General features: G+C 30.2%; 2 protein-coding genes across 4 annotated transcripts in view; both read left to right on the forward strand.

Moving 5' to 3' along the window:
* The window catches only part of Surf1 (surfeit locus protein 1), a 75,456-nt gene that overhangs the window by 46,518 nt on the left and 9,830 nt on the right, over positions 1-19,108 (forward strand). For 2 of the 3 annotated variants that reach the window (XM_085825743.1, XM_085825745.1), the window contains exon 8: positions 10,498-10,623. In XM_085825743.1, the coding sequence (XP_085681869.1) occupies positions 10,498-10,570 (73 nt within the window). In that variant the 3' untranslated portion in view covers positions 10,571-10,623. Of the gene's footprint in view, positions 1-10,497; positions 10,624-19,108 lie in introns of those variants that run through there. The other variant, XM_085825744.1, reaches the window with a different exon arrangement.
* Positions 10,677-14,155, forward strand: LOC118184100 (innexin inx2-like). The gene has a single exon (XM_035353749.2). The coding sequence runs from the start codon at positions 11,249-11,251 to the stop codon at positions 12,458-12,460; it is 1,212 nt and encodes a 403-aa protein (XP_035209640.1). The 5' UTR covers positions 10,677-11,248; the 3' UTR covers positions 12,461-14,155.

A 19,108-nucleotide genomic window follows, 5' to 3' on the forward strand; every position in this document is an offset into this window, starting at 1 on the left:
GAGAAACACACAAAAATGGATACATAACACTTGAAAGTTTTAGCTCTTCTCCTAACTTGGGATTTAATTGAATATAGACCAGCATAATCAGCACCAATAACTGCAGAAGGTCTTAAAGGTTGAACTCTGGGCGAGGGTAAATTACCGATTATCTGGGTCACAGTGTTGCCTTGATCTGTAATACAAGGAATACATCTGTGAATTATCTTTCTCACTACACGTCTCACCAACAGAATCCAAAACTGCATTCATAAAGTGCTTATCAATAACTCTTGACTAGCATGCAAATAATGGAAATGATAATGAGTTACAATGAGATTAGTGATGTGTCCTTCTTTTGAAAGCAAAATAGGATGTCTGTTATTTTCAGGAATGTTTGCATTTTTCTAGCGACTACCTACACAAATGGTGCCTTCTTAATCTAGGAAGCGTGTTAATTGTATTACTCAATTGCACACACTTTTTAATTCTCTCGATGTGTTTAAACAAGAGAGCTCTTCAGGAAAATAAGATTCTTGGACATTTTTTATTACTGTTTTGGTAGTAGTTGTTGACTGACTGTTTGGTTATCAGTAAAGCTCTCAATCAATTTTTCTTCTGTTGTAAATAATTCTAAGACACAGAGGAACTATACAATGTAATTTTGACCAAAGTGAATACCATTTAAATTTTTCTATACTCTACAAGACACTGAAATGCTCGTTTTTTTCCCTTCCCTATGAACTATTTCATCTGCATCATTACAAAGATATTCACTGTCAAGATTTGTTTTTAAATCACATGAATATAATCAAATGATCCCAAGAACCATAACTCACAGTTCAAAATTTTGGTTGGGAACATTCCTCTTGTACCTGACTCAGCTGGTCAGCAATTCATAATCTGTGCAGAGCAGGAATTTTCTGCCATAAAGGTAATGGTGGAAATGTACCGCTTTAACTATGGTGAGCAACACTTTCCTTGTGACTCAGTAATTCCTGTCTGATTTAGAGAGGCACTTACTCCAGTATGCTACACAGGGTTTGTATGGTCCTTAAAAGTCCTTAAGTTTTTAGGAATCGATTTTTGGTCCTTAAAAGTCCTTAATTTCGGCCAAAATTGGCAGAAGGTCCTTAATTTAATCATCTGAAATTTCTGTCTATGTTTTCAATTGCCATTTTGAGTGTGAATTAGCATTTTGGAGGAATATTTTTTGGAATTTGCTGACAAATATCGTTATTTTTTTAATGGGTGTTCGCGTACATGGGTTATAAATTGTTCCTATTTCTAATTTAAATGGTGGGATAGAGTTTCTGAGCTAGAAGTGCAACACAAGCATTTTGAAATTATTTCATTTTTTCTAGTGAAGAACTCTTAAACAACTTTTTGCTTTTGGAGATATGAATTCTTTTATTAAATTGCTCTAAATTTGGCGACTTTAAGATCAGTTTCTATAAAAAAAAATTTAATTCCGAGATCTGGAAATTTTTCGACGATTTTTTTAGAACATTGTAACATTGATAAATTTCATTAAAATAATGATAATGTATTGTAATTACATTTAAGAAATAACATTAAAATAAAGCATTTTTATTTTTTGCTGTTGTATTATAAAGTTCCATTTTGGCCACTTATACAATATTTTGAATCTGAAAAATAAGCAAGGTATAATGCTATAAAGCACAATTTACGAAACAGTTCTTAGCAAAAGCAAAATAGCTATGTAATTAATTAAAAAATGTCTTTTAAATTTTTTCATGGTAAGAGTTTTCTCATGTAATTGTCTCAGAATATGCGTCAGTTTTCTCTGTAAAATTAATTTTACACTTTTTTCGTCCGATCCCCCCCCCAAATATTTCTGGCTTTTTGCTGTTACTGAATTGGTAGGAGTAATTTTTTTTTAAGATTTTAGACATTGCAGCTGGGAAAGTTTTGAAGGCAAGATTTATAGACCCATGATTCTGGAAGATTCCAGAAAATTGTGGCAAAATGAAAAATGTCTCCATGGTATTAATTCACAATTCCTTACTTTTTGGAGAATGTCTGAAAGAACAATGAAAACACAATAGTTGAATGTTTTACTTCTGATACTAGAATCTTTTTCTTAACATTTTTATCGTCCTTTTATTTTCTCTACTGTTTACTAGACACAAGCATAAAATATCAGAAATGCTTCTAATCTTATCATATAGACAGGCATTATAGAAAAGGATTTTTTTATTAATAAAGAAATTGAAAACTGACAATTTAAACTATTCATCTAATATGTCTTAATGCATCATACACAGGGATGGCATTTTCCCACCTGATACAATCTGTGTGGATCCTAAATTCTGCTGCCTGGTGCCTTTCAAAATTTTAAAATTTTTACATTTCTAGGTTATTGTTGCTCGATGTGTTATTAAATTCTAAAAATTCTGTCGCCCTAGCTCTGTAACTGGACCTTACCATATATATTTCATATTTTTTCTGAATGTTCATATTACTAAAGATATAAAATTAGCAGCTTTTTCTATACATTCTAAATGCATTTAGTGTTTTTAGAATAACAATCTTTAATTAAATCTAAAAATTCTAAAATCGAAAGAAAACGTGGAAGAAAGAAACTGAATACATTATGAGAAAGAGAAATTATTCTTCAAAGATATGTACAGATATTATTATGTAAATTACCCAGTTGTTTACAATTTCAGCCTTTACTATAATTTTCCATTTCTATTTTCTAACAAGAATGCAAATCAGTTTTTAAACTGAGGTTTTTGGAGTGTAAGGCAAGGGTGTATTTCTGACCTCCACTTGCTCCCTGCATTGGTTCCTGCCACCTCTGATAATTTGTAATTATTCGTCTTTACATTACTGTTGCCAACATTTGAATTTGTTATGACGATAAAGTTACTAAGGTTAAAATGAAATTAAATTGTTATAGTCTTTGATCACTAGTCCATATTTTTAGTTTGAATTTGATTCTTCTTGTTTAATTACATCATCATGAGCTGTAATTGATTTATTTAGCATTATAACATGCCTTTATGTTCTGAGTTCTTTTAAATAAGAAGCTTATTTAAATCTTTGTAGCTACTTTCAGACATAGTGATAATTTGACTCACATCTGTCCAGAGGGTTTTGGACTATTGACCTTTTACCAGATCAAGTAAACCCTCATATGTACATTTTGGAGAGGTTGACAGGTTAGGAGCTAAAACACGTAGAAACTAGTGAGAACATTGTCTTGCATATTGAGACAAAGTTAGAAAAGGTGCTTAAAGAGAAGGAAATGGATATAAATTAGCCAAAATGTATGGGAAGGCTTCAAATTAAAAAGACGCATAAATGTTTTGTTGAGTGTTGTTGCTAAAAAACATAAATATTTTGTAGCTTTTAATGTATAATTATCCTAATATCGTTTAAGATTCAATGCCATAAATTACATGTATTTTAAACCGTGAAAGTTTATTCGATTGTGATTTAATAGGGCTTTTTTTAACAAATATTGTTAAAAAAATAAATAAAATTTAATAGTGCCCATGTAAATCCATAATGACTGAGGTTATCTAATACCTAATTTAATTACTTATAACCAGGGCTGTGGAGTCGGTAGGGAAAATGACCAACTCTGACTCCTGGAATTTTAATGACTCCGACTCCTTCATATATATGTGAATATATACACATGGGTACAGCTTATTTTTTTATTAAACATTTTATTATTATCTTCTTTCAAATATGTCCAATTATTATGAGTGTAAAATATTTAATGTTACTTGATAAATTTCACAAAATTTATTTTATTCTCAAACTTATTAATAAGTATATTAATTATGTTTGATAATAATGCATCCGATGCAATTATTTCATTATGTTTAATAATAATGCATCCGACTTATGGATCTGTTTTATTTTTAGGATGGTATTACAATAGTGAAGTTCAGCATAGATAATATTTTTAATTGAATTTATTCAGTTCCCGATTGCTTATAGGTCCTTAATTTTTTCATTAATAGTCCATAAAAGTCCTTAAAGGTGCTTAATTTCCATGTGCAGAAATGTGTACGAACCCTGGCACAGCATGTTCTTGATTGTTTATTTCTTGGGGCAAAATAGCACCAACAGTGTTACTGCTTGCATCTGTGTCAAGAATAAATAGTTTGCCAAGCTGAGGATATGTCAGTATTGTCATAGATATTAAAACCTCCTTCAGTTTGTAAAATGTATCGTGCCCTTTTTTTTGGGGGGGTGCAGGTCCACCAGAGCATTTGCTTGCTCTCTGTCAATTTCTGAAGGGATCTTGCAATGGAAGAAAAGTCCCTCACAAATCTCCTGTAGTAACTGTAGAGTGCCATAAGTCTTCCCAACTGATGGGCATTTTTGGGATATCTCCATTCTTTAACTGCCAACACTTTTCTGTATCTGTACACCACCTTCAGCAGATATGACATGTCCGAGGTAACGAGGTAATTTTCATTTTGCGGGATGTAACATTAGACCGACTTCCTTTAATTTCTTTAGCACCTTTCTAATATTTTCTGAATGCTGTTCAAAAATTTTCGTGACAATGATGATGATGTCATCTAGATATATCAAGAAAGCTTTGTTGGAAAGACCTCTCAGCACAGTGTCCATAAGACTTTCAAATGTTGCTGGCACATTGTATAACCCAAGTGGCATCACCCCGATTTTCCAAAAGTCCTCGTCTCTTTGAAGGTGAGTCCAAAAGTCTCGTCTTCAAAGAGAGTAAGTCCTTATTCTTTTTGAAGGGAAGGAATATGCAAGATAAAAATTGTATAAATTAAAATTATAGTTTAAATTAGCAATAATTCCTTAATTCCTAATTTTAATTTGGGTACTTTCCCTCTTTATTCTAAAAATAGTAATAACTTCTTCTGGACTGCCTCATTTCTAGGTTAATCCATCATATGACTTTTACGTAACGAGATGATGTAGCTAATTTACAACTTGAACTCAAAATTTTGAGAACTGAAACCTTTTTCTTAAAAAGCTTCTGTATTGTGTAACAGCAGACTTCTTTTTACTGCTACTTGCTGCTTTTCTTCTTACTGCAAAACAATCAGAAATGTAAATATTTTGAATCAGGCGTGATTAGAGTGTCAAGTGAATTGTGGTCATAAATGTCATTTAAAATAAAAATGAATATTTAATCAGCCTCAGCTGCCAAGTATGCTGTGCATTATGGAAACATTTGTGCAATCAATATTTCTACAACATTACATCTAAGTTTACTCATTATACGAGTATAAACATAAATCAATTATATTTATATTCATATATAGCATAAAATGTAACATAGAGTACTGATAATAAGATTCTCAATAAAGCATCATTTTAAGTACATGAAAAAGAAAAAGCAAATTTTATCATTTATAACTAACATAAAAATCTGATAATTATATTTATATAATTAATACAGTTATTATGTAAATAATTAATTGATGCCATTAATTATTTACATGATAATTAATTGATGTCATTAATTATTTACATGATAATTAATTGATGCCATTAATTATTTACATGATAATTAATTGAAATTTTATGTATAATAATAGCATAAATTTATTATATGTTACAAGTAAAATTTTTAATAGTTTTTGTAATATCAGAATTCTGTTAATTGCAGAAACAATAAACATTTATTTTCAATGGAAAAAAAAATCAGAATAAAACTCAGCTCGCTACAAATTTACAATCTGCTAGCTTATGGAAAATTAAAAATCTTTGGTAAATGCGCCGAGCAGTTGAGCCAGTTAGACCTAGTCAAAAGGTTAAAAAATCATTAACAATAAAAAATTGGAAAATAATCAAATGCAATTAGACAATAAATTAAGCTTTTCTCCTTTGTGAAACTTCTGAAAACATAAGACTATAGTAATCCCCTTAAACAGGAAAAAATATTCTAGCAAATTTCATTAATGAGGTAAAAAATGCATTGCTCCGTAGCTCACAGTAGCAAATCACTTATATGAATATGAAAAAATATACTTTTTATAAAGGAATCAATTGGGAAAAGAAATATCATAATGTAAATTAAAATTGGTTCAAAATAATAAAAAAAAAAACTCCAAATGATTCATGCCATATGTTATTCAGTAAGCTTAAAGCTGAGAATAGCTGCATTGTTTTTCAGACACTTGATTCCCATACACAATTTAATTGGCTATTGCCAAACATGTCTCTAATGACACTGTATCTCTTTATGGACAATGATCAGGACTACTGGTGCAGGTACAACAGACATGTATCTGATATGCTGGAGATATGTTTTCCAGTGTAGATGAATTGGTAGAGATGCCACAGACTTGTAGAGATACGTGTTCGTAGATTGTCTGCTTGTGTAGATGGGGCTTTAGGCTTCACAAAAGATGTATATTGCCATTTCATGTGTTGTTTCTTTGTTTCTGAATTAGAAAGATTGCCCATGTTTCATCCCATCACCAGTTTAATAAAATACACACCTTTGTCTTCAAATGCTTTCAAGCAGATCAGAGTAGATGTTTGCTTTTCTCTTCTTCAAATCAAGTGCTAAATGCTGACTTGCCCATTTTATGCACAATTTTTCTTCTATATGGCACAGTTCAGTCATGCAGGTAACAACAAGGCCGGACACTTGGACAGCTTTCAAAGACTAATCGTGTATAGTCGGGGAAACATACTTATAACATATTTATCCATCCAGAACATAGCATAGCGACATAACATGTTTACAACATAAAATACCCAGTGTAACATTACCTACACAGCAGGTAGACATTGCATGGCAACATAACGTAGTTTATCAAAGACACGACATGGCATAGCCTTGTGACATGAAATAACATAGAATATAGACATTGCATAGTGACATATTTACAACATTAAATAGACAACATAATGTAACCTACATGATAGGTAGACATAGTGCAGCGACATAACATAGTTGAGTATAGATAAAACATAGCATGGCATATGGACACAGCAGAGCAACATAACATATTGAGGTTACATATTTACAACATAAAATACACAGTGTAGCATGACCTTCACGACAGGTGTACATTGCATGGCGACGTAACATAGTGTAGCATAGACATAACATGACACAGCATTGTGACATGACATAACATTATGATATAACATATTTACAGCATTAAGTATGAAACGTAACTTAACTTACATGAAAGGGGACATAGTGCAGTGACATAACATCTCATAGACATAATATACATAGTATTGCAACATAACATATTGATGTCACATATTTACAACATAGAATGTACAGCATAACCTACACGGTATGGAGATAGACTTAGCTTAGCAACAGAACATAGCATGGTGACATATATATTGACAAAACATTCTTATAACAACAACAAGAAAAAAAAATTACACAGCATAACATGATAGCATAGACAAAAGCAGCAGAACATAACATACATATGCTCATAGCATAGCGATATAACATAGCATAGCATACACATAACTTTGTATAATATAGCGACATGACATATCATAGCACACGGATATAGCTTGGCGAATTAACATTTTGACATAACATATTTAAAATATGCAACATAACATAACCTACACAAATCTGCATATTGTTACTAAACACTTTGCCATATAGCATTCTCTGCATGATATATCATACGCTATGAATACATTTTAAATCATAACTTTCTGCTGTATAGGAATCACAACCTTACATGGCCTACATGACATTGCGTACAAAAACATGACTTTTTCTGAATTAGGATATAAAGACAACAACAGGACATCAAGAAGTCCAGTCATTCAGCAAGCCCACAGATTGTGAATCATCTTTTAGCATGAATCAGTTCATTCACTTGCTGACATTTTATATTAGCTGTTACAGTTGTTGGCCTCCTACTAAGTAGTGTGTGTTTAGTGTTGGTTTTCCTTTTTTTTTTTTTTTTTAACTTAATCCATCTGTGCATATTGTTCTTGTCAGTGGTATCATCTCCATAAACATTCAACAGTCTTCTGTGGATGTTGAAAGAGTTTACATGTTTCCTATGTCAAAAATTCAATGATGGCCCATTGCTTGTGCTTGGAATCCATTAGTTACCTGCAGTGAAGGAAGTGTTACTATGCAAAAATGTGGAATTTGAAAGACACATTTCAAATAATAAAAAAGTTATTGCAACTTTCATATTGCTTTCAATGTCACACTGAGTAATTGAGATATACGATGTTCTATTTCACTTTTATAGTTTAATTTTTAATTAGACTTTAGATATCTAATTTTTTAATAACACTAAGCTCATTCTTTAAGTTATGATAGAACTCCAAGTATCCAACATATGGCCATAGCCAAACTAGACAAACAGGCTGTCTTTTTTCTGTAGGTTAGATGTGTATTTGCCATAATGCAAATGATGACTATTTTTTTCTTTCATTTATTGGATTTTATCCAAGAGAAATTGCAGAGTTAAAAAATTACCATTTATTTTGTATATAAGTCAAGAATTATTACCGGGTATTTTAGTATTGAAGTTTGAAGATCGGTTTGCATACGAATTCAGAATGATGTGCAAATAATTCAATTATTGAAATTATATCTCTATGTCAAATTATTGAAGAACTGTTATTTTTTAAATGTAACATGATTACTCAAAGTTTCATTATTAGTATGTAGTTCAGAATTTTCTAGCAATTCGGGGGCATCTCTATCTCTATTAGACTTAAGTCCAGCTGAAAGTCTGTACCATAGTTCGCTATTAAATCAGCCATCTTGTAGATCTCACTCATTTTAGAGTTCATTTTTAGTTCTGTCTATAGCATTTCTCAGCGAAAATGGGAAATGTTAGTTTAAAGCTTGCAAAATATGCAATCATTTCCTGTTCAGACATATTTTAATATATAACAAGAAACAAAGAATTTCATTTTGCTTTTAAAAGTGAGAGTACATCTGAGGGAGAAGAATTCTTATGATTGTTTAAAAATGTTTACCACAACTAAGAAAATTTGCTTTTTCAGAGCACAAAATGATGTGCATGCCCAAAAGTTGGGAGAATTGAGAACTCAGACTGTTGAGGGCCAACAGTGCTATTTCATTCTACTATATCCCTTTTTAATGAGTCCCTATCCCTATTTCTCTCTTTCATATTTTATGATTGGAAGGTGAATTTGCACTCAGCTTGTCTGGTGTTCTATCTGAGTTAGTGACCAGTTATTTGCATTTTTGGGCAACATATGTAGAGGGATTTGGGGTGATTTTAAATTCATCTTACAGAGATTTTAGTTTAGGCTGAATTTTTATGGCATAATCTTGCCTCATATACATGAATAAGCTTATATTTGGAAATATGCAGTACTTTTATTTATGTAAGGCAATATAAAAAACACTTTTTTAAACAAAATGGAAAAATGATTTTTTTTAGGCTTAAAAATTCAACCTATTTCTATTTTAATTTTAACAATGGAATTAATTTTTATTTATGTAGGTCCTAAAACTAGAAAAGTAGCATTTTTATGCTAATATATTATATTTAAGCAAGTATATATTTTTCATTTGTGTAAAACAAAGCCTTTTCCTGTTCAGCTAAACTATTTTTCAATTCGCATAAAATTAAAAAAATAATACAATTAGCAATATAATTAAAATATGCTTTTTAAAATATGTATTATGCTACCTTTATGTATTTAAATTGATGGATTTATACTGTATTTTTTAATATGTTTAGTTTTTCATTTACTTATTTTTAATTAAAAAATCTATGTATTCAGTCTTAAACATTAAAAAAAAAAGTAACAAGAAATGAAAATTTCGAACAGAAGGTAATACAGCTCATAATTGTAATAATAACCAAAAGAAAAGAAAAATGGGCCCACCAGCAGCCGAGCGGTAAAGTCGCTGAACACTGGTAGTTTGGTCCAAGGTTCGAATCCCTTGAACGGGCTGGCTGCATGGGCGGTTTCGTGGTTTTTCCCCATGTGTAACATGTATACGAGCCAGTTTCCCTTAGAAAGTCCTTCACGAAGGCATCCCTCCTTTAGGCAGATAGCCCTAGTGTGCTTTGCCATAATTAAATAGACCAAAAAGAAAATAGAATTTTACCACAGATCATGCGCAATGGAACCATGAACAAAAGTTCATGTAATTTTTGGTATAATTTTAAAATTTTAACTCTGAATACTATAGGTTTTTTAAGGATTTCTAAGTCAAATGAATGTATTTTAATTTTTTTTTATTTCATCATTTCCAAAATTAGTTTTTGACACTGAGCTGACAAAAAAGAAAAAAATTGCTTCTCTTTCCATAGTTAATTAATAAATTTTATGAAATAAAATTTGTGCAAAAGGGTGCGTAACCTTTTTAAGCCATATCTTCCGTATGTGATTGTATTGTACAGATATGCATAAAACAGAATCAATTTAGAGGAGTCGGAAGTAATTATTTTGAAATACTTTGAAAGATAGTTCTTGATGAGTGAAATTTATTGTGCATTATATATAATCTGTAAGTAATTATTGACGTTGGAAATAATTTGATAAATCTTACAGGTATTCTCTTTGTGCTGCTACTACATACATGTGGTACAGGAAATATCTTCATCCTATAAAATTGGCTGTTTGAAGTCATATTGTGAGTAATAAAAAAGCAATAAAAAGTATTTTTTTAAATGGGTTCATAGTCAGTGTTTTGAAAGTATGCATATTTTATACCTTATCATAAATTAAGGTGTCTATTTTCTGTGGTTTATGCATGTATCTTTACTAACCAAATATTGTGTTTACATTGGTTGCTGAAGTATTATGATTTTTATCTGCTATTTGTATCATTTTTCTTCCCTTATCATACATGCAAAAAGCTTTTTATCTTTCCTGGGTCCGAAGTTAAAGATTTTGCCCCACCTTTATAGTACTTCAGAAATGATCTTTTATTTGAGCTCCTCTGTACATTTTGGAGTAACAAAAGATAAGAGTGGCCAGATATCTTATTCCATAGAGAGAAATTCTGATAAGTTAAACTGTTCTTTTATCTGTGCTTTAAGGTGTTCTTGCTGTATTTGCGTGTAGTTTTTGTAAAATCTTTATTTAAGCAAATTTTGCTTTATAATTAATTTTTAAAGTAGTATGAACTGCCAGTTAATTATGCTTTGATGTGAAACACTTAATGAAGGATGTACATGTATACTTAAAGTGAAGCAAACTCTGTCTTATCAAAAGGTTATAGAACTTCTGATAATAAGTGCCTTGAATCTAAAGAGAAATTGTAATCAAGATACATTTCTAATTTTACTTCTCAGTTGCAATGGAAAAAATAGTCTTTGCTGATACTTTCACCAAAACTTTCAAGAAAGTTTTGAAAGTACCAATAGTTATTATAGATGATCCTATATTTCGTTTGCACTACAAGTTTACTGGCTTAGCTCTTCTTTTTGCAAGTATTTTAGTTTCTGGATATCAATTCTTTGGCAAACCAATTTTATGCATTCAGAGAGATGATGTACCAGAGAACCTATTAAATACTTATTGTTGGATTGAGGGGACATTTACATTGCCGAAAGCACTTTCTAAGAAAGTTGGAGAAGAAGTAGTATATCCTGGCGTAGATAAATATAAAATTGGAGATGAAGTTGTTGAACATGCATACTATCAGTGGGTCTGCTTTGTTCTATTTCTTCAAGCCCTTATGTTTACTGTTCCTCACTTTATATGGAAAACTTTAGAATCTGGAAGGATGAAAGCTCTTATACAGAAACTTAGCAATCCTGTTTTACCGGATGAAGAAAAAACACTGTGCTATACAGGATTGGCAACTTACTTCCGGGCTCGACGAGATGAGCATCAGTATTACGCTATGAAATTCTTTTTATGTGAAGTACTCAATTTTATAAATGTGGTGGGTCAGATCTATTTCATCAACAAATTTCTTGGAGGTGAGTTTCTGAAGTATGGTGCAGATGTTGTTAAATATGTAAATGAGGAGCAAGAAGACCGCATTGATCCTATGATCCGAGTCTTTCCTCGTATCACCAAATGCACATTTCATCGATATGGTTCTTCTGGTGATGTGCAAAAGCATGATGCTCTCTGCTTATTACCTCTGAACATTGTAAATGAGAAGATTTTTGTTGTGATGTGGTTTTGGTTTGTCATCCTTGCCATTTTAGGAGGATGCCTACTTATTTATCGATTGATTATTATGCTATCTGCACAAGCCCGTTTCATTCTTCTTACTTTTGTTGCAAGTCTTACTTCAAGAGAAGATATTAAATCTCTGATTCCAACATTTAAATATGGAGACTGGTTTTTGTTGTACCTTCTTGCTGATAATATTGATAATCTTCATTTTCGTGAATTTGTTCTTCAACTCAAAAAACCTGATTATGATGGCTCATCTGAAACTTCTGTTGGTTACCCAAAAAGTATCGACTTGCAACTTGATGATGTGGATAAAGGTGATTTAAAATCATCTGGAAAGTTTCGTACATTTAGTGGAAAGGATGAAAGCAGTGTTTAAATGTATTTTGTATGTAAAATTATAACAATTAAGATAGGGGACAAAACTTTCAACTGTTAATTTTGATTTGAATTTTTTTAGAATAAGAGTATGTTGCTGATTAAAAACTGTGAATGTAATGTAATTATGTTTATGCTTTCATAGGAATAATCATAAATATTGAAAGACAGTTGATGTTCACGATATTTTTACACCTTAGAACCTTGTTTTAGCATTTGTGAACACTTCAGATAGTTTCTGTTTGATATAATATTAGACTTTTTAATTAAAAAGTAGAAATAATTTTATACTCTCACAGTTACTATTGATTTTTTTTTAATGCTAAGCTAGAAATGAAACCAAAACAAATTTTAAAATGTGTAAAAATATGAAATTAAATATTCAGTGCTTGTAAAATTAACAGTCTTTCAGAAGTTAATATTTTAGTAATGCATCTGTAAAATATCCTATTCAGAACATCTGCAGACAGAAATCAGTCATTTGGAGAGAGATGTATATTTCAGTACTTGCTTTTTTTAGTTTTGTTTTGAAACAATGTTAAGTAATTAGCATTTATTTTTTATTTCCAGTATTCCTAAAATTGTATTGGATAAACATTTTATTCTGTGTGTAACATAATTAGCATCTGTGAGTGCAATTTTGCTGCTTTATTTGTCAATTAGTAATAAATGAACTATTGATGTACATAACTTTCTGTCATATACATAAATCAGAACTTTGAGTTTTCAGAATGACATTAATACAAAAATAATGTTTTTGATATATAATGCGATATAATTATTAAACAATGTACTGTTATTGGCATGCTTTTGTATTTGAAATCTATGGCTTTAAATCAAGCAACAAAAAATACTTCATCAGCCAATATGTAGAGGTCGTTTTTAAATCTTTTGCTGATAAAGTTGTTCTTTATTGTTTGAAAGCCAATGTTTAGAAAGCCTTTTGTTACAATTAAGAATTTTTTATAAGATTTATCATAATATATGTATTGCATATCAAGAATTTTATCTACTCTGTGCAGAAACCTTGTGATATGCCAAAGTTTAAAGGTTTGAGCAATATTGTTAGTTCTCATATTCAAGGAACTGTTCATATTGAACTGTTCTGGAAGAACTATAGTTATTAGGCCTGTAATTATCAAAAGCAGGATACATATTAATTTCATAAATCTTAAGTTTCTCATTGACAATAATTTGCTGCAAAAATTTGTGTAAATTTTTAAAAAAATTAAAGGCAGTATGAATTGAAATGGCTTTCCTATAGGTCAGAAAATAACAGTCTTGTATTTATTTGAAGGCTATAGTTTTTAAAATTATATTTCTGTATTGTTTTATTATTCATCAATCTGTGAGCTAGAACTATGCATAGGTATTTTGTAACCTGAAGCAGAATAAATGCCCACTTATATATACAGTGTAGGGAGTTTAAAATACCATTTGGTGCCCTTCTATTTTATTATTCATTAATCTGTGAGCTAGAACTGTGCATAGGTATTTTGTAACCTGAAGCAGAATAAATGCCCACCTATATATACAGTGTAAGAAGTTTAAAAGACCATTTGATGCCCTTCTATGCTGTTCAACAGCCTAATGTTGAGCCTGTCTTTAACCTGCAATGAATTATTATAAATCTTATGTTTTGATGGCCTATATGCTACTGCATTTGCAATCTGAATGAATACTCTTTTAGTTACGAGCTTTTTGTTTGTTTTTCTTTAACCTCACTCATAAAGGTTATTCTGTTAACATCCTCAATTATGCAAACCATTGAAATTTTCATATTCTTTTCTGTGTAAAGTGATGTATCTATTTTCAATTTTGATATGACATACAGCATAAATATTCTGAAAAGTAACATTCCACAGTCTATGACATACATTATATGTATGTTCGAGATATATGATGTATACAATATTTCCTCGCATATTCCCCTCCTTTAGCTAATTTCATTGTCCAAAAATTAAGAGGAGAAAATTATATGAGTAATTTAATTTCCAAAGAATGTGATTACAGTAAGGACATAACAAATGAAATATAGTCATAGATAAACTACTGGAATATTATTTCTTTTAAAGAAATATACATTTCAGTAAGAATACACAGTAATATTAACATTGGAATATCTGACAGCGATGAACGTGCAACATGTCCAACTCTGTTACCTTGTCGAGACTCAGGAGTACCTCATATTAATTAGTCTTGACTGCGGTTCCCAAGAGGGACATCAGAAGAATAAAAGGGGTGAAAAAAGACCCAGATTTAAAAAAAATAAACACATCAGCAGTACATTAGGCTACAAAGAGTTGTAATGTAAATAACAGAAATAAGGTGAAATCACACGTTTAGTTTCTTAAAAACGAAAGGAAAAAGCATTGCAGTTCTAAAACATCATCGTTGAAAATAAAACAGTTCTAAATATCATAGTTTTAAAATGTAAAAGAAAAAGCACCTACTAATCATCGCATGATGATAACATTGCAGATATTTCAGGCTTTAGAAATAGCAAATGCCTAGTGGTGTAATTGTTTGTAAGCACAAGTAAAGATGGGGCATATTTTTACCTCTATATTTCATCTTCATATTTTTGGATTACTTAATAAATCTTTGCTAAAAAGCAAGAGGGAAGCATTTAAAAACCAAAGTGTGTAGAAAATTAATCCTACATATAGCAGCTAATAGAATTAAAAATTTATATGCTTAGCTATTAAAAGTCATAAAGTAATTATCAAACTGTAAAATTATTTTCTTTTACTTTTATTAATCTGATCTTTTTTATTAAAAATATAAGTCTCTTTTTTTCCCCAGTTCATTTGTCTTCTTAAAAGTGTGATTAATGTTTTTAAGTACAGCTTCATTTGGATGTTGATTCATTAGTTATGATGAAATATGTCAGGAGGAAGCTGCATAATATTTCAGTAGGTATTTGGATTTGTTGAATTACTGCATTAGGACATTTGCATCATTCATTGTAAAGGCTCAAATTAAAAATTATACCTAGAAAATGTAAATGCCAATTGTTTTCAGAAAGAATATATAATTAAAGTGATTTCTCTTGGTGACTATCTTCCTAAGATTAACAGTTTTTCTGAAAACACAAATAAAGATAGGTATTAAACAATACATCTCTAAAATCACCACATCTAACAGATGACTGAAAAGATGTAGAATCATCAATGGTCTCTTTAAAGAGGATTTTTTTATATTTAACTTTACATTTAGGCATTTTCATAAATAATTTCAAATACCGTTTAATTTCTTCAGATACATTTTATTTGAAAATTTGTAACTTATTATTGGAAATTTTATATCATACAGTGAACCATTTTCTTAGATGACCGATTCTAAAAGTGAAGTATAGCTGTGAAATTTTAGTATTAAATCTCATCTTTCTAAGATGATCTGTTAGACGGGTAAATCATTTAGAATCGTAAATGGTTGCCTTAGAGAGGGTTCACTGCATCTAGCTTTTGCATTTAGGTAATTTTTACTTTCTTTAGTAAGTATTTAATTTTATGTTTTTGATTTGAAGCAACTTCAAATATTTCTTGTCTTTACTTAACAAGTATTGAATAATGTCTTAGTGATATCCTTTGGAAGTGACCAATAATTGGTTTATTGTTAAAGATTATTTCATATGTTGATAGATAGGTATTTTACCGCACTTTTTGTCAAACTACTGAGGGATATTGCTTAGGAAGTGAGACGATTTTGAGGAAAACTGGCTCATATTAATAATTACAGTAAAAATACTGGTTTTCTATTTTTTAAATCATGTTTTGTTGTTTTTGTGTTACTCATGTTTTTGTTGTCTTGGAATTTCTGAGTTTTCGAAATACCTTAATTTATGCACAATCTTACTAGAAATCGATAGCGAAATTGAATTAATACTTCTGAGTGATTTAATTTTACGTCAATTTATGCCCTTGGAAGTTTTAACTAGTAAATTGAGGCTTCTATTTGTCTCTGTAATTTTGTTTTATTAAAAATAAAAACTAATAAAATAAAAACTTCAATAGACATTCTCTAACAAGACTTTTATTTTCACTGAATGAAAATTTTTAATTACAATTTGTCGTATTTCAATGGCTAATGTTGTGAATAAAAAAAATGCCACTGTTTATGATGTATTATTTTAAATGTTTTATAAAGATATGGTTTTGAATGTAAATAATAACTAAAAATTAATATCCATGCTTACTTGCTCCCTGATTATTTTTTAGTTAAAGTGATCAGCTACAATCCTTTTTCAGTAAAAGAAAGATATTTTGTGCCTCTATGTATTAAACTAAAAGCATCTAAGATATTTTAGGAAAAAATAATTTTAAAAAAGGCACATTTATTTTCATTTTATAATGTTTGAAAAACATAATATTTTATTTCTAAATTATGTAAATTTCAATACTACACTTTATATGTAATGGAAATTTCGAGTTTCATTTTTATGTGTTAAAAAAAGTAGTTGCAAATATTTAAAATTATGTTTAGAATTTTATTTAATGGATCTTTTTGATAACTAATTTGCCCATGTGAAAAATTCAAAATATCTTCTTACAGATTGTTGATGCTCTCATTCTGAATTGTTTATCTCATTTCTAAAATGTAACTTTGGTTTTTCAAAAGAATATTCTCTGTTCTGCCAAATCATGAGCAAAGTTGATAGCTAAATTGATACAAATTAATCTTTTGCTTAAAACATGTTGCATTGTACCCAGAGGCAGAAGCAAAGGAGGAAAACAGCTTTTAATCCTACAACTTTAGTGGGTAGGTTCAAAAATGTGATATCACCATCAGAAAGGACATATCGAGAGACTAAGCAACTCCTGAATATTTGGTGTCAAAAGCTATTTTTTGAATAGAAAACAGATGAAAGTTCCAGTGACTGAAGAAGATGCTGCTTGTGCTTAGTAATTGAACAAATAAAAATAAAATTTCATCTGTTGACTAAAATAGTATATTTGCTTGTTCTAAAGTTGGCATGCATTTTAAAATGAGAACAGTTTGGGATCCTTGTTTGCATTTTGGTAAAGCCCTCTGTTTCTTTTATGTATATATATTCATATATACAAATTTATTTAATAATTAATTACATTGAAAAGTATGATTTAATGTACATTTTCCTTTTCTTTGACTAAAAATTAGCTATAGAAATAATAAGTAACATTAATCTCTTTCTGATAAAAAGCAGATAAATCATGCAGTTATACAATAGTAATTAAACACTTAATGTGTTTAGGTATCACGATCAAGACTTGAGCATTCACAGTTATGCTTGATGTTGATTCACAGTTATGCGCATAGGTATTCACGGATTCTAAAATGATTTTATGAAATTGTAATTAATGTATAGGTACCACATAAGAAATCTTGAGAACATTTGGAAAATATACTATGTTCTCTTCACAGTAGGATTTAAATAAAATAGTAATAAAATTTATTAACATTTTAAAAACTTTTTATATTTTAAAATGCCTTATTGTATTCTTTCCCCTTTTTTGAATGAAATTTATTAATGTTTAATTACTCTCGATATTCTTTCATACTACATGGCACTAAACAACCATTGAACAAAGTTGTCAGGGTTCGTACGGTCCATAAAAGTCCTTAATTTTTTCAAAAATGATTTTTGGTCCTTAAAAATTTTTTCAAAAATGATTTTTGGTCCTTAAATTTTGGCCAAAATGAATAAACGGTCCTTAATTTTGTTCATTTGACATTTCTTATCATTTCTAATGATTGCCATTCTAAGTGTGAATTACGATTTCTCATGAATATGGAATTAAAATTACACGGCTCTTAACCAATCTGTTGGCGGATTTGCGTTGCAAACGATAAAAAAAAAAAACAATTAGCTACTCGAACGAAAGTATCGGTGTCTGATTGGCTATTCACCCAATCTTTCGAAACATCCATAAATTTAGGCAGATTGTGACGAAAGCGTGAAGCCGGAAGTTCTTTAAGAGGCGAAAGTCATGATAGAAAAAAAAAAGGGGGTGGGGATTCTAAAAATATTTGCCAAAATTAGAGCAATCCCAACCTGGAAGGACACAACCCTTCCGGCGCCAATAGGAACGAGATGCCTGGAAAGTGCATTTTCAATAAACTGTGGCTTCATCAAGCTGACTACAAAGACTGGATATTGATGGATGGCAATCCTTAAATATGGTCTTTGTCTGAAACAAATTGAAATTTCTAGAATGGGAGAGTCAGCGCTGAAAATTCACACGAAAATTAAGTTTCGTTTTATCAATTCAATTTGTTTTTACACGGTTTTGCTTAGCTTAATTTCTGTGTTTGTTTCAATTAAGCCATAAATTAATTTTTTATCACCTTCTACGGAGTTTATTCTCTTTTGCACATACTATATGTATGGGATATCGGGATTATGAGTTTATTTCTTCTTTAATCTGTTATCGATTTCGCGGGAAATCTGTTGGCTCCATTTCGATTTAGGTCGCCAAGGGCAAATTCGGTAACGCTAGCCGAGAAAAAGTGAAGTTCGGAAATACGTTTTGAAGCTTCAATAGACAATTAAGTATTTGGTTTAAACCTATGTTGTTGATATAATGCATAATTTTTGCTAATGGCGATACAATTATTAGTTGAAAATAACTAACTAATTAAAAATTTTTTAATATTTTTAAAGCTGAAA

This window comes from Stegodyphus dumicola, chromosome 10 (genome assembly GCF_044657685.1).
Source record: "Stegodyphus dumicola isolate Sdum_Otavi_A_Nest chromosome 10, ASM4465768v1".
NCBI classification, from domain to species: domain Eukaryota; kingdom Metazoa; phylum Arthropoda; class Arachnida; order Araneae; family Eresidae; genus Stegodyphus; species Stegodyphus dumicola.

Bases quoted from the DNA above. Each gene is read 5' to 3' on its own strand.
- LOC118184100 (XM_035353749.2), top strand. From the start codon at position 11,249: ATGGAAAAAATAGTCTTTGCTGATACTTTCACCAAAACTTTCAAGAAA.